Raw genomic sequence first — 16,103 nt, 5'->3', positions numbered from 1 at the left:
GACTATACAGCAAAAAACTAGGTGGGCCAGGAGTTATGCAGACTCTAAATTGCAACATGGGTTGAATTACAACGGAGTCTGTTTTGACCTACATGACCTATTTTATGTACGCAGTGTTCTCTCTATCACTTTATACTCTAGCTTTAATTGTTCGTGAATGAGTGTTGTGTTTTTTTCATTCTTATGTGAGTTTGTATTGTTTTACTGTGCTTGTATTTGATTGAGGAAGCAGAGGGTGCGTGACCTTCCCACCTGTGTGGAAAAGAAAATCTTCATCAGAATTGTTCATGACTTTTAATTATGCTGCATCCGTTTTACCAAAATTATGTGCTCAGCGTATACATGTTAGCAGCAGTCCTTTCTGCTTCACAGTAGTCTCTACAGCAGGGCGTGGCAGTAAAAGAGTTAAGGAAGGAAAAATCTGAAGCTGCACCAGTCAAACTGGTAGCGCTAAAAAGTTAAGACTTCGGAGGGAAATCCACATTGGAAATCTGATGTAAGTGGAAACCCATTTTAAACCTATAGCATAACTAAGTTATTACATTTCTGGTGAGGTGCATGTGGAAGATTAAAAGGGGTTTCTGGTTCGATTTCCCACAGACGTCACAGAAGGCACAAGTCTAAACGTGACTGGCAGGAAGAAAACTTATTGTCTAAACAATAAAAATAAAAGATTTTTCCTCACTGTCATTTTTGACTACACTCTAACTCACTCTCTAGTGCCAGATCAGTATCTGGCACTATAAAATGCTTGTCTTATGGTGATAGTTCTGTCCGTTTGTGTAGGTTTGCTTACAGAGAGACTGCAGAAAGGAGTTTCAGCCGTAGCAGTAGGTTGAATCCTGATTGGTTGATGAGCTGACCAGAGCAGGGAAGGAAGTGACAGCAGAATTCACTGGGAATGGGAGAAGTGCAAAAAACGTTAGTTTAAGTTAAAAAAAAAAATACAGTGTGAGAAGTGGAGGCAGTGGCTGCAGTGGGCACTTTTCATTGTTTTAAATGCTCGGTTTCGATTCAGCTCTTTGTGTTTATAATGTCACTCTTCTCCACAGCTGACTGATGGACCAACAACAGTAGAAGCAAGAGTAACCCGTACTTACTTAGAGCTAGTGTCCTCAGTCGAGGCCAAATGTGGCCCACAAGAGAGCTGCATTCATTCCTATCTGGGATGTGCCATAATACAGTGAAATCTGTGTCTACACTATGGACAGGTCACAGGAGACAGTAGACAATAGCAGCAGCAAGTTTCCCAGCCACTTTAGCCTAGTGTAGCATGACAAAGGCATGGTTTAGGCTCATCTGATTCACTGCAGACTACATAAGGAAAAGGAAAAATTGAATTCTAACCTTAAAGATCAAGAGCGTGTGTCTCCTTAAGCCACACAAGGAGCTTGATGCTTCCACAGGAAAGGGACCAGAAGGCTGAAGACTCTGCCTCCCATTCTTCTTTTGGAAACTGCAGGAACCACAAGCAAGCCTGCAGTCTGAGAGCAAAGTGCTCTGATAGAATAATATGTCACTATGACGTGTTTAGGATTTTTGTGTGTGAACAGCAAAAGTGTTGGTTGTTTGACTTTATGTACTTCAGGACTGAGGGAAGCCAGCCAATCCTGCTGCACAATACTTATGCTCAGCTAAGCTGACTGGATCTTGGCTAAAGCGCCATATGAAGTGACATTAATCTTCACGTATTCCTAATAATGTTGAACTGTTTTAGGGTTTGACTATGTCAGTTGCTTTTGAAGTTCAGAGTTACATATTGCCAAGAGCCAACATCACATGAAACTAAAACTGTAGCTACTATATTCTAGTTTTAGTTCAGAACACTCTGCCGGTGTTGAACAGTTTGAAAAATAACCATAATGATGCCAGAAGATGACCGTGTGCTAATGGTTATAATCATGTTTCTTACCACTGAAAATCCAAGAAAGTGAGTGCAACAATTGTGCATCAATCTGGTGGGTTGCACTATATTTTTAGGTGGGCCCTTAGTATTCACACAATACCTACTCTGGCTCCTTTCATGTGTAAAACACATTTGGAAATACAGCAGAGCTCATTTAGGCAGCCCTCCTGCTAATGAATTAGGCTTGTTAAAGCCTCTTTTTTTGAATGTGGCTATCTCTTTGTGCTATTAAGTTACATTAGGCTGTGCAAGTGCCTTTCAGTACACACTCAGAAATTAAAGTACAGAAATGTACCTATAGGGGTACAATGGCTTGTCACTGGGGTGGTACCCTCTAAGGTACCGTTCTGTACCCTAAACTGTGGGTACTGATTTGTACCCTTGTAATTTGTACCTTTTACACGTCAAACCTGTACTTTAAAGGGCAAAGTTGTACCCTTAGTATAAAGTACAAAAAAGAACCCTTAAAAGGAGTACAAAAATGTATTTCTAAAGGTTCAGTATCTACACACAGATTTCCTATATTTTTCTTCTCAAGATTTGAAAAATTGAAGATACAAAGTCAAAAATACTTGTCACATTTATTACCTTCTTAAATACATTGCTTAACTGTTACATACAAACTGTTATCAACAGAGTATGTGTCATAAGCTGCAACATCAATTTCCTGTCCAGGTTTTAGCAACGTCCATTCACTATCAACTCTAACACTGTATGAATGAAAATGGTTGTCATATAACAGAGGAATGAGAATTTTTCCACAAAAGACCCACATTGTGTCAATATTAAATATGTACTTAATTTGCCAGAACAGAGGAATCTTCTCTGAATGCAGTACATCAATGACAAACACATCTCTTACACAGTATTTGACACTGTTCACAATTACTTCTGACACACGCTGGAAAGCTTTCTTAGCACTATCAACTTCAGAAAAGCCACAATAGACTGTCAGTGCTTGTTGCAGTTCCAGTGGTAATGACAAAAATGATGTAGTCACACTTTTTCCAAAAACATTTTCAAATTCACCAAGTAAACTTTTGTTAGAAAACTCCCAGCACTGTCTGAACTGATGTCTGTTGCTCAAAGTTGTAGCAATGTTCATAAAATTTCTACAATTGCGGGACAACGTTTTGAAATACTGGTGCTTACTTTCAAATCTCATACACCATAACAAACGTAGAGGGCCGAACATTTCAATCAGTCTTGCATAGTGGATTAAATAATGACACTTTGGTGTAATTACATCCCCAAATACACTTTTCAGTTTTGTGAGAAACTCATGGACAAGCAACTTCAACAATAAAATATTCTCTTTTCGCACTTTTTTAGCCATTACAATCTCTGTTATTTCACGACATAGAAGAAAAACATGCCAATATTTACAATTAGGTGGCACACGGTCTGCCATCAGAAATGGCAGCAATCTGAACAGGCACCACTTTTGAGATGCTGATCCAACAATACCAACACTCTGAAGTCTCTCTGATAACTGTACTGGTTTGTTTGTTTTGTCATTCTGACCAATGGACATTTTTTGCAATTCTTCATTGATCTCTCTAATTGTAATATGCTTCTCAGTGTGGGCTTTACAAATCACTAGTTTCATAACTAGAGGAACTACACCTTCCAACAGATCATGCATCACATCAGGTGGTAAAGCTTGCGTAACACTGAAATAACTCAGTCTGTCAAAAGGACATGAACTATTTACACCATATATTGTTTTATCATCCGGAAATTCTTGGATTCGTGCAAGATGATACTGGTGAACCTCTGATGTTCTTAAAACAAAGCTTTCTTCCTCAAAGGATTGTTTCATATCTTCATAAGAAGCCATGCAATACCGACAAATTCTACCAGTGTTAAATGACATAGAAAAACCACCAATCATGTGAGCTGATAAATTATCACAAGATAAAGTTGCAAGAGCAGCATGAATAGTGTGTTCAGTTTTATCAATGGTAAAAGTAAAGCCATCAGTGGAAAGTTTTTCCAAATCATCAAGCAAAGGTTTAAGGATAACATGCCAACCACACCGCTTAACAAAAGAATAGCGTACCAATAACGCTAGATGAATGTGTCTCTGCTGAGAAGTGTACCTTTTGTCCAAATTGCCTACCTAATAAAATGCACTAAGTTTGTGTTTGGATCGTTTAGATCCTAGGGGATTAAGTACTTCAAATTCATCCTCATAAAAATGGAGTCGCAGTGCATTTGGGTTATCCTTGAAGAATTGATGATGTCTGAAGATTTCTCCATCAGAGTAATCTGTTAGAAATTCATCAGTTTCCGAATTGCCACTTGAAAAAATGTGATCTTGTATGTCTTCATGAGAAAGATAATTTTTTAGCACCTTATCAACAGGCACATATGAATACGAGCCAACTGTATGACCCACAGAGTCTCTTAATTTGCAATGAACAGGCTCTGTCATGTTGAGCTTTGATTTGCAATGTTCTTTGACCAAATAAGGAGATCGAATAGCTGTTGAAGCCTTCTCAAAAAATTCATTTGAATGCAGGACATTTTTAAGCTCTGGACACAAAGACACGTCAAGACCCATTTTCTCTAAATGATATGCTATAAAAGCATCGTAGTTCTCCTTGAAAAAACACATCAGAAAATTCACGTCTTCCATAATTTCTTCCTGAACAGAGGCTGGTAAAGAATTTTTCTCTCTGCACTTAAGAATGAACTTGAAAAGATTGTCTCTGAAATTTATCAAAAATTCATCCCAGGATGGAGGGGTTTCAATATTTTCAGTTATGTCATTTGCAAATTCATTTGGATGTGGACTGACTACCTCCTGCTCATTTTCATCTAAGTCTTTATGGGGACACAACACCTGTTCTCTGTGTTTCCTATACACATGTCGTCTGAAAGATTCATATTTTTTGAAGGAAGAACAGCAGTCACTGAGTCCACAGGTTATATCAAAATCGGCATCATGGGAATGAATAAGTCCTATGTGCTGAATAAGCTTTGTCAAACTAAAGGTTCTTCTGCCACATTTGGAGCACTGATATGGCTGAGGCATGGTGGTCAATACAGAAGATTTATTTGTCTGGTGACTGTGATTGGCAGAGGCCGGTCCTCACCCTCATCTATTTTCACAATGTACTTTTGGAGAAAAATCAGGGTGTTCTTCAGATGTTTTGGATAAGCAAGGTTGAAGACAAAATACAAGCAGAAAGAAGAGATGATTCCTTCAAAAATACACGAGCTTCTGCACACTTCACTGCCATCCAACTTCACAATGTTTGGAGCGCTTCTGGAGAACACTGGTTTCCAGTCTTCATGAAGTAGCTGAACAGTTGGATAGGGGTTTTTAGGATGAACCTTTGAAGTCAAAAGAGAAGGTAGAGGAAAGCAATATCTTAGTCTCTTAACAAAAGATACATTTGTTTTCCTTTTATATAGACTAAATATTTTAATACACACACCTCTCCAAGTATGACAAAGAGATCCAGTTTCTCCTTGAAGACGTATGGCAGGAATAAAAGTGCAGCCCTTGTGTCAAGATCTGCCAAAAAAACAAAAACAAAAAAAAAAAAAAACACAAGATCACCCATGCATTTTATCTGGCATTTCCAGTTACCTATAAAAATTATATAAAATGGAAGCCTTGAAGTTAAAAAAAAAAAAAAAGCAAATACCTGGTAGGTCATCAGTGAGAGCCTCCTTTCTTGCATCAAGGTAGAGCTGGTAGAGTGGGGTTTTCCCTCGTGTAAGGCCAATCACCTTTGCTGCAACACATGAGAGCCCTTCACGAAATCGCTGGCTTACATTACCCGTTGTTGGTTGGATCCACCCGAGTTCGTTGCACAGCTACAAGTAAAAAATTCATTTTCAGTACAAAATAACAGTGTATGAAAATGAAATAATCTAAAGTTGATATTAATTATGTATGGTGCTGCATAATTTTTTTTTTTATAGAATTTAACAACAATACTGTAAGAAGTTACATGAACATACAAAAAAAGGAAAGAGGGACAGATGAAGAAAGCAAGGTCAAGGGCAAATAAAATTTACTACTATAAACATGTTAAATGTGACAGCTATTTCCAAGTTCAATTCAGCTTTCTGACTTACACCAGTAGGCATCCCTAAGAAGGGGTACTTCTTCAACACATCTTCCACAGGCATACCATCTGCAATTTCTTTTTGCCGCCAAGCAAACGTTTGCTGCATACGGTTATGAACCACCATGGTATCTGGTTGCATCTTCTGATATTGGCACTGTAAGACCTTTAAGTGGGCGTCTATGGATAATAAATCCTCTCCTTGGACACATGGTCCCTTGAAAGAAAGCAAGAGTGAGAAGAGAAAGTCAAAACAGATTAGAAACCCAACATAAGACTAAATATACAATTAGAGCTGACACGATCTGTGCATCACAAAGAACTCGTATCGTTTAAAGTTAACCGATACCATGAACCAATATTTAAAATATGGAAACTCTGAAATAATTTCACATAAAATCTTAATTGTTAACTTGAAATTTTAGTTTTGGAGTCATATTTAAAATGTTTTTTTAAATCTAGTTCACCCTCTTTTAGCGCCTTCCAATTAATAATTTTTTGTGAGGTAGAAGTATTAGCACTGGTACTTTGTATTAGCAAGTGCTCTAATCCAAGTATTGGTATTGTTTCGGTTTGAAAAAAGGGGTACAGTTGCATCCCTAATCCTTAGTTTTAGATGTAATAACAGAGGCAAGAACATTTTATAGCTCAAGATGTCCCTCACACCAACCTGACAAACATTTCTCTGACTTGTTCGTTGACATTTATTAGGCTGCCCTCTCCTCGTAGAACCAAACTTCTCCTTACAACGCCTCACTGCCTCACTGTCGACTAGTGGTGCCCGCTCTGATTTGAATTTACGTCTCAAAGACATATGCCATGTGTGCTTGTTGAACAGAAACATAAGTTACTGTAAAAACAATCTACACAAAATACACCCAACAAAGAATCAGTAAACATACTTCATACAAACCTACTGAGAGGCTACAGATTGTCTTACTAACAAAACAAGATCGAAAAAAGCTTCACTTTTACTTTGTAATCTTGAAGGAACCTTATGCAAATTTAAAATTTAACTTACATAACCATTTCCCTCACGATCCTTGAGGAAAGGATACTTCATTACCAGCGTCTTCACAGCTTGCACATATTCAGAATTTGTGGGATACCTGTAATATAAGAAGAAACATAAGTGTTAGAGCAACTGCTGACAAACAAACTTTATCAAGTGTGAGTTTATTTTCAATCAGAATCAGAATCAGAATACTTTATTGATCCCTGGGGGAAATTATTTTTTGTTACAGTGCTCCATTTTAAACCAACATTAAGACAAGACAGACAATACGCTAACTAAGAATAGTACAATATATACATATATATACATACATACATACATAAGTCACTTATAAATAAATAGTTGGAAAAGAAACATGTGTAGCTGTAGCAGCAAACAGTGTGTTAAGTGGATGCGTTGTACAGGGAGATGGCCACAGGCAGGAATGATTTCCTGTGTCGTTCAGTGGTGCTTTTCGGTAATCTCAGTCTCTCACTGAACGAGCTCCTGTGGCTGACCAACATGTCATGGAGTGGGTGGGAGGTGTTATCCAACATTGTCTTTATCTTGGACAGCATCCGCCTCTCCGACACCACCTTGAGGGAGTCCAGCTCCATCCCCACAACATTGCTGGCCTTATGGATCAGTTTATTAAGTCTGTTGGCATCTGCGACCCTCAGCCTGCTCCCCCAGCACGCAACAGCATAGAGGATCGCACTGGCCACAACAGACTCGTAGAAAATCCTCAGCATTTTCTGGCAGATGTTGAAGGACCTCAGTCGCCTCAAAAAATAGAGACGACTCTGGCCCTTCCTGTAAAGTGCTGTGGTGTTTTTAGCCCAGTCCAGTTTATTGTCAATGTGAACTCCAAGGTATTTATAGTCCTCCACAATGTCAACACTGACCCCCTGGATTGAAACAGGGGTCAAGTGTTTCCTGGTCTTCCTGAAGTCCACGATCAGTTCCTTGGTCTTTGCCACGTTGAGCTGCAGATGATTCTGCTCACACCACGTGACAAAGGAGTCGACCACAGCCCGGTACTCTGTCTCATCATCCCTGCTGATGCATCCAACCACCGCAGAGTCATCAGAAAACTTCTGAAGATGGCAGGTCTCTGTGCAGTGGCTGAAGTCTGTGGTGTAGAGGGTGAAGAGGAAGGGGGAGAGGACAGTCCCCTGTGGTGCCCCTGTGTTGCTAATCACCTTGTCAGACACACACTGTGGGAGACGTACATATTGTGGTCTTCCTGTCAGGTAATCAACAATCCAGGACACCAGAGAAGCATCCACCTGCATCGCTGCTAACTTATCACCCAGGAGGGTCGGCCTGATGGTGTTGAAAGCACTGGAAAAGTCAAAAAACATGACCCTCACAGTGCTCGCTGGCTGGTCCAGATGGGTGTAGACACGATTGAGCAGGTAGATGATGGCGTCCTCTGTTCCGAGACGAGGCTGATAAGCGAACTGAAGGGGATCCAGATGTGGTCTTACTATGGGTCGCAGCTGGTCCAGGATGAGCCTTTCCAGGGTCTTCATGATGTGGGAGGTCAGTGCCACGGGCCTGTAATCCTGGGGGCCACTGGGACGAGGCGTCTTTGGTACAGGGACGAGGCATGATGTCTTCCACATCACCGGGACCCTCTGCAGACTCAGACTCAGCATAAACAGTTTATGAAAGACTCCACACAGCTGGGGGGCACAGGTCTTGAGGACAAGGGGACTCACTCCGTCTGGTCCAGCAGACTTGCCTGAGTGAAGTCTCCTCATTTGCATCTCAACCTGGTATTGAGTGAAGGTGATGGGTGGGGGAGGGGTGTCAGGAATCTCACAGGAGGCAACATGTGAAGAGAGAGGCTGGCACAGTGGTGTGGCTCTGGATTCCAGGCTGACTGCAGGTGAGGTTGTGGGGGTGGGAGCAGACACTGTGGTGTCGAATCTATTGAAAAACAGGTTCAACTCGTTGGCTCTATTCTCACCTCCCTCAGCTCCCCTGCTGTTGGTTGGCCTGAATCCAGTGATGGTCTTCATGCCCCTCCACACCTCTCTCATGCTGTTCTGCTGGAGTTTCCACTCCAGCTTCCTCCTGTAATTGTCCTTAGCCTCTCTGATCTTGTCCTTTAGTAACACCTGGATCTTCCTCACCTCCTCTTTGTTGCCCCCTCTGAAAGCCCTCTTCTTGTTGTTGAGGAGGGCTTTGATGTCCTTAGTCACCCACGGCTTGTTATTTGGGTAACAATGAACAGTCTGAGCTGGAACAATGGAGTCGGTGCAGAAAGTTATGTAGCCTGTGATACACTCAGTAAGCCCATTGATGTCCTCGGCGTGAGGCTCACAGAGTGTTTCACAGTCGGTCACCTCGAAACAGCCCTGTAGTTCCGCTATTGCCTCCTCTGACCACCTCCTAACAGTCCTGGTGGTCACAGGTTCCCTCCTCACAATTGGCACATAGCGGGGGGTGAGGTGAATCAGGTTATGATCTGACCTACCAAGTGGGGGGAGGGAGGAGGAGCTGTATGCATCCTTGACGTTAGCATACAGTAAGTCTAAAGTTTTCTCTCCCCTGGTGGGACAGTCCACATATTGTTTGAATGTTGGTAGTGTATTGTCCAGTGATACATGGTTGAAGTCACCCGAGATCACAATAAAGGCACTCGGGTGCTGAGTCTGTAGCCGAGCTATGGCAGAGTGGATAGTGTCACATGCAGCTGTGGGGTTAGCAGAGGGGGGAACATAAACAGCCACCAAGATGACGTGAGAGAATTCCCTGGGTAAATAATACGGCCTGAGTCCAACAGCACACAGTTCAGTGTCCGGGCAACAAATCCTTTCTTTGATTGTTATGTTGGCAGGGTTACACCACCGGTTGTTAACTAAAACAGCAAGCCCACCTCCTTTACGCTTACCGCTAGCGATGCTGTCCCTGTCCGCCCGAACAGTGTGGAAGCCTTCCACGGAAGCATTCTCATCGGGAATGTCCTGGTGCAGCCATGATTCGGTGAAACACATCAGGCTACACTCTCGGTATTCCCTCTGACTCCGTACCAGTGCTGAGAGCTCGTCGATTTTAATTGCCAACGATCGCACATTTCCCATCACGATAGACGGCAGACACGGTTTAAACCTCCTCCTCGCTTCGAGCCTCCGCTGTCTCACCGTCACCTTTTTTCTTCTCTTCTGTCCTTGACCTCTGCATCCCCGATGTGTTTTCCTCCAAATTTCAGCTGGTACTTCTGCGGGCCTGGCCAGCGAGCCGGCCGGCATCAGGGCGATCAGCTGATCTCTGGAGTAAACAGTCCGTGCGTGTAGGAGATGTGCCGCGGTCCCATTCCATGATAAAAGTAACAGTTCCACGGCCACCAGAAGAACAAAAACTCTCTCAATCCACATGATTGAGTAAGAGATAGAAAACGGAGGAAAATACAAGTCAGGAAAAAAAAGAATACGTAGAAAAAAAAAGCTAAACTAAGAGAAAAGCAGGAGCGACTGTAACAGGCTGCACGCTGGTTGGCGCATGCGCACAAAATATGACAGATTCAGCTTTTTCTTGTTGCTTTTTCTAAAGCAACAAGCTAACATTACCCTGATTAACTTTCATAGTATACTGTGCCACAGCTTCATATAGAACTCTGATTATTGTGTGTCTGTCCCTTGGATTTTTATGGCACGGTTCTTTGTTGTCCAGTTTTAGTTGCAGATTTTTGGAAAATCTTGGAATTTCAAAAGAGGCTGGCAGTCTCAAAGTATTTTCATTGCTGTGAAAACAGTTAAGTGTTTGTTTTTATTGTATGAATTGAAGTATAAAACACTACAGTAACAATACATATGGTAGAAACAATGATCATATTAACTAAATCCTAAAAGTGCATAACGGCCAACATGTATGCTTCAGACATACTAACTTCATTATAAATAAGAAAATACCTTATTGAAGTTGATGAAGTAGATGGTTGCCAGTCTTCTGGAGAGACAGTCTGTAGAGTCAGCGTCACTGAAGATTCCTTCATCCTTGACACAAATTGGTTGAATTTAACCTGCTTTTTGAAGGATCCTTGGAAAAGGTATGCAACCATAGTCTCAGTAAGACCGCAGTCAACTGTGTCACCATCAACCTCATTGTCTGCAAGATAAATGGTAGTACAAACTTTAAATTCAATGTAAGGATATTTATCACCACATTTTTACATGGGTAAAAACCGTATATCACACACATTAAAACCTTTTGTACAACTTCTTTCAGTTCAAAGAAATATTCATTAAAAAAATCAGTAAATTAAATAAAATAAACCAAATTTTTAGAGTGAATCCTCTCGATATGCAAAGTTTTCATTTTTAAATTTAGATGTTTGTTTGGGACTACTGGACACAGGAGAGCAGAGTCTGAGCATGCTTTTGTGCCCTTTCAAGTTTGGAAGAAAAAAAAAAAGACTAGAATGCTGTAATGTGTTAATATTCACTACTAAGGTGACTCCTTTCTCCAGATTTCCGACAGTTTTTGCCGTCTGTTCTTTCAGACCGATTACTTATAGCGATAACAACCGCAGGACCGTATTACAAGCTCAGATTACATGCTGAAAAAGTTCCCACATTGCTTAAAACACGACTATCAAACCCCAGCTGCAACACCCTTGTTATATTTTAAACAAGTGCGGCGTCAAGATATTTCCTTTAAACGTTATATTCAGCCGCCCATGTGTGTTGATGGCCTTGGAATGGATGTAAAAACGTGATTTTATTAAACCATTAATACACTAACGGTAAACTGCATTCAGCTACCAGGGAATCAAATTTCGCGCCGTTCCGCTGCGCAGGGGTTACCGAACCCATAGACTGTGGCCGAACCACATATATAAGTTCAAACTTATACAAATACTATGTGTACACATTTTTCATTTTTCAGAACTGTGACCTCAACTTTACACATGAAACGTTTGTAAAAACGTTTGTAAAAAGACATAATTTGAGCTAAGAGAGTGCCGAAACTAGCTAAATTGCTAATATACGTTAAGCTAGGCTAAACCAATAATTAGTAATTACGCTACATTTTTCTTTAAATAAAACTTACCTCTGAAACGCTGAGCTTCAGCTTCGGTGACATCTAAGCCCCACTCTTGTATTTTTGTTAAGAGTTCCTCGGTTGAAAGTGAACAGAGCACACCAGGACTTGCAAGTTCGTCATCCATCTCCGTCCGTTGATAAAACAAAATGGCACCTGCTGCATTTACAGAAAATTCTAGAATCCACCAGCTATTCGTTGAGTTTCTTCTTCTACTTTTTGTTTGATGTTGTGAGGATGGGCTCAACTCGCACTTCGAGTTCAATAAGGGTGCTTTTTTGCAATTCATCCAAATAATTATACTTTAAAAAAAACACTCTCTTAAAAAAATGTTTAAATGCATTTTTACTTTTTTTTCTTTCAAATAAATTCATCGTTCTTAAAGCAGCTTAAAAATAAGGGGGGTTCAGGGAATACAAAAACAACAACAGCAATGAAAATAATAAAAAATAAAATAAAAACACTAAAATATATGCTTAAATCAATACAGTTGCAAATAAATTACTGTCAAAAAGAATAAAAAAAAACTGTAATCAAAAAGAGCTTAATCAACCTGTACTTTATCTTTTGAAAGAATGGGTACAAATAAGTACTTTTCACAATTAAGGAACATGTATGTACCTTTCAGATGCTAAAAAAGGTACAGATAGTTCCCCCGAGGTCCAATATTTGTCCTTAGACTGTATTAATGTCATTTTTGTACCTTGGGGCACAGTAATGTACCCCTTCCGTACCCCTATTTCTGACTGTGTAGCAGGTGGCAGATTTTATAAATGACTGGACCTTGTACCTGCAGCTTCACAGGTTTGATGCCTCTGACAGGTACAGCATTAGCCAAAGACACGGGCTCTGACGTAACCATTCACTCTGACAATAAACAGGTCAGGCCTTTTGCACAGCCCTCAGACATCTTCAAATGGCTCCCATTTTACCCGGGAACACATAATGACACATAATGGTCTGATAATTGTCTCGATGGCATCCGTCCTTTTAGAGAAGTTACCCAAGGTGAGAGTGAAAGAGAAAGAGGAAAAGATCTTGTTCGGCAAAGATGGAGCCATCAGTGAAGGGACTAGAAACACTGTGGGGGTTTTTTGTTTTTTTTCTGGTCAAGGCTTCGCTGGTGCCCACAGCCGATAACACCGTGAAAGTTTTATCTCAAAGGGTTGTATTTGTGGCATTATTATTTCAAGGCCTACAGTAAAGAAACCAACATATGACTGTCCTGAGTCACATTTCAAGCACTTTTCCTGTGGTAATAGAGCCACCAGAAGAAGTAAGTGATTTATTTCTAATTTGTTTTCCAGTGTTCCAGGACATAGTGTTTGTCTGGAGTGGTGTGAATTTTGCAGAGTGTGAATCCCACCTTCCGCTCACAGTTGTGATGCCAGTTGCTCCCCTGCAATTCCAGCTATTCAAAGAACACTTGAGTTCTAAACAAACAATCGGCAGTCTGAGATGCCGAGAAGTCATCAGAGACTGATTTGGTACTGACTAAAAAATCAGTTACTCAAATTTGGCTTGCTTTATCATCCACTTTGACGCTTATGGGGAATATAACGTAATACTGCATTCAGTAAGACTTGATATAAACACCTGAGACCTCATAAGGAATGTGTTTACAAAGGTCAGAAGTAAAAAGAGACAAGGATTGTTTTCTCATAGACTTTGCAAAGAAATCCTTTTGAAACTGGAAGAACTGGTTTGAGGAACTCCTGAATTGTCTTTGCTTTTTAGGCCCAGTAGCTATGATCATCTTTTATATAAAGTTAATAATATGACTGATCATTTATAAGCTAAAACTAGCAAAACGGTTTAGTAAATTGAACCCAAAGATGATTTAAAGGGAACATATTCCATTTATCTGCATCAGACTGGTGAGAAGTCCATGGTGTACCCCGCCTTTCTCCCTATGGCAGCTGGGATAGGCTCCTGGATGAATAGATATCCACAAATTTTTTAACTTCATATATTTTTTTCATGCGCTCTACTAAAACAGCTTTGCTTAATTCACTTCTGCTCCCTTTAAGGCCGCCTTCCTTTTAAGCTAACTCCCTTCTGATTGGCAGCCCCTCACAAGCAAAACATTTTGAGTAATGGGTGGGGCTTCTGTGCTCACCAGTAGAGCTGTGTTTCTATGACGACCATATGACAGAGCAATGAAACACCTGAGCTTTTAGTTTACATACGCTGACCTCATTTTAAAACTTGTTTAATGTCATCATTGACCTTTCCAACATATATTTAAAACAGAAAATAAGAAAAAGTATAGCAGAAGGTTCTGCTATCATGAATTATTCAATTTTTCATTTGATTTGTTTCATCATTTTTTTAGTCATGCTACTGGTGTAGAGACCTGGAAGGGGGAAAAACATTGCTACATAGGACAGTCGGTGGAGCTACTTCAAAAGCTGGTCGATTTTCCATCTGTATAAAACTATAAACATTTATGACACCTCTTCACAAAAGGAAAATATAAATAAATCAGATCTGAAAAAGCTTCAAGGTTTGGGCAGTTGCAAGCAATCGTGAAAAATCTGTTCTCTGATGAGGCTGCAAAAAACCCCAAAAAAAACAAACTACATTGATAAATATATAAATACTCGGGGTGCAACAATACTTTATCGATATTGAACCATTTGATACAGTGCTTTCGGTTCGGTACGCACATGTATCGAACAATGCAAAATTTTTCAACTTTTCTTCTGACGATGCTGTCTGTGTTGACAGCTCAGTGGATCTGCGTTCGACTACTCCGCTTAGGCTGTACTGTCGAGCGCAGATCCACTGAGCGCAGCGCAAGCTAGCAAGACAGAAGCTAAGTTCGTTGCAACATGGCAAATTGAACCTCCCCTACCCGCCTTCAGATCTGGCCTTTGGAACTATTTTGGTCTTCATGTGAAGTATGACCCTGAAGGTAAGCGCGTCATGGACAAAAGTAAAACAGTATGTTGGATGTGACACGCAATGCTCAATTACATGGGTGGGAACTACTGCGTTAGCGCAGTTTGCTCGTTAACGTGTTGACGCTGTCCAGCCCCACACACGGGGCGATCCGCGGTAGCTCGTTAACGGAGATTTGTCGTGTTTTAAAGCAAAGGTGAGCGCTTCAGTGTTTTGATTGTTAGTTTCAGTGGGTCCTGTGGTCAGTGCTCTAAGGCAGTATAGTGACAAGGCAGTAATATCATGGTTAGGTGTCATGACATGCAGTGATGTGTAAATGTCCAGGCCTTTCTCGTCATTTTTTAGTGATTTGGAGGGCTAGTTCTCCAGGTTTTCTGATGGTATGATGAAGTTTTTCTTTGAACATTTTTCATCTATTTTCACTGACATTTCAATCATTCAAGCATTATAAAGGAGCCTAACACAGTATGTTTATCCTAACAAAGTACCAAAGAGCTATTAGCTGAAAACATATATATCTTGCAAAAGCTCTCGCATTGCGCCTGGAAAGAGTTATCCATGTTTTGGTCAATGCAGACCAGACAGGATTTATCCGAGGGCGGCTTGCATCTGATAACATAAGACGGCTGTTGCACATCATAGATGCCGCTAACAGCTATCAAAATCCATGTGCAGTATTTTCACTTGATGCAGAAAAAGCCTTTGATAGGCTAGAGTGGGACTATATGTGGATGGTATTAAAACACTTTGGGTTTAAGCAGAAATTTGTTGCTATGATTCAAACACTATATCACTCACCTCTTGCTAGTGTCTTAACAGGGGACCTGGTCTCTCCCCCTTTCACGCTGCAGCGTGGAACGAGGCAGGGTTGCCCTCTCTCTCCTCTCCTGTTCTGCCTCTCTCTAGAGCCCTTAGCACAAGCCATTAGACAGTCCACGATTTCTCCCATAAGAATTGGTGGTCATAATCATATCATATCTCTATATGCGGATGATATTATTCTGTTTTTGGACAACTATGAGACGTCCATCCATCCATTGATTAAAAACTTTGACCATTTCAGCTCTCTATCTGGCTACAAAATAAACTGGTCGAAATCTGCTTTGATGCCTTTGAACGATAAAGCTACGAAAGTTTCCTTACCCGGTTGTGTTCAGATCAA

General features: G+C 40.7%; 1 protein-coding gene across 1 annotated transcript; it reads right to left on the bottom strand.

Moving 5' to 3' along the window:
- Positions 1-3,049: 3,049 nt before the first annotated feature.
- On the bottom strand, positions 3,050-7,088 carry LOC146652736 (sterile alpha motif domain-containing protein 3-like). The gene is made up of 5 exons (XM_085383029.1): positions 7,013-7,088; positions 6,002-6,208; positions 5,566-5,737; positions 5,353-5,432; positions 3,050-5,248 (listed from the first exon to the last, which is right to left on the bottom strand). Exons 1-5 carry the CDS (start codon positions 7,052-7,054, stop codon positions 4,952-4,954), a joined length of 798 nt encoding a protein of 265 aa, XP_085239155.1. The 5' UTR covers positions 7,055-7,088; the 3' UTR covers positions 3,050-4,951.
- Positions 7,089-16,103: the final 9,015 nt, after the last annotated feature.

Source organism: Rhamphochromis longiceps, linkage group LG15, assembly GCF_057381845.1.
Source record: "Rhamphochromis longiceps isolate RC_006_pf linkage group LG15, R_longiceps_female_GT1.1, whole genome shotgun sequence".
In the NCBI taxonomy this organism is placed as follows: Eukaryota; Metazoa; Chordata; class Actinopteri; order Cichliformes; family Cichlidae; genus Rhamphochromis; species Rhamphochromis longiceps.
Note: the sequence above shows the minus strand (reverse complement) of the source record. Positions and strands in the feature narration are given on the sequence as shown.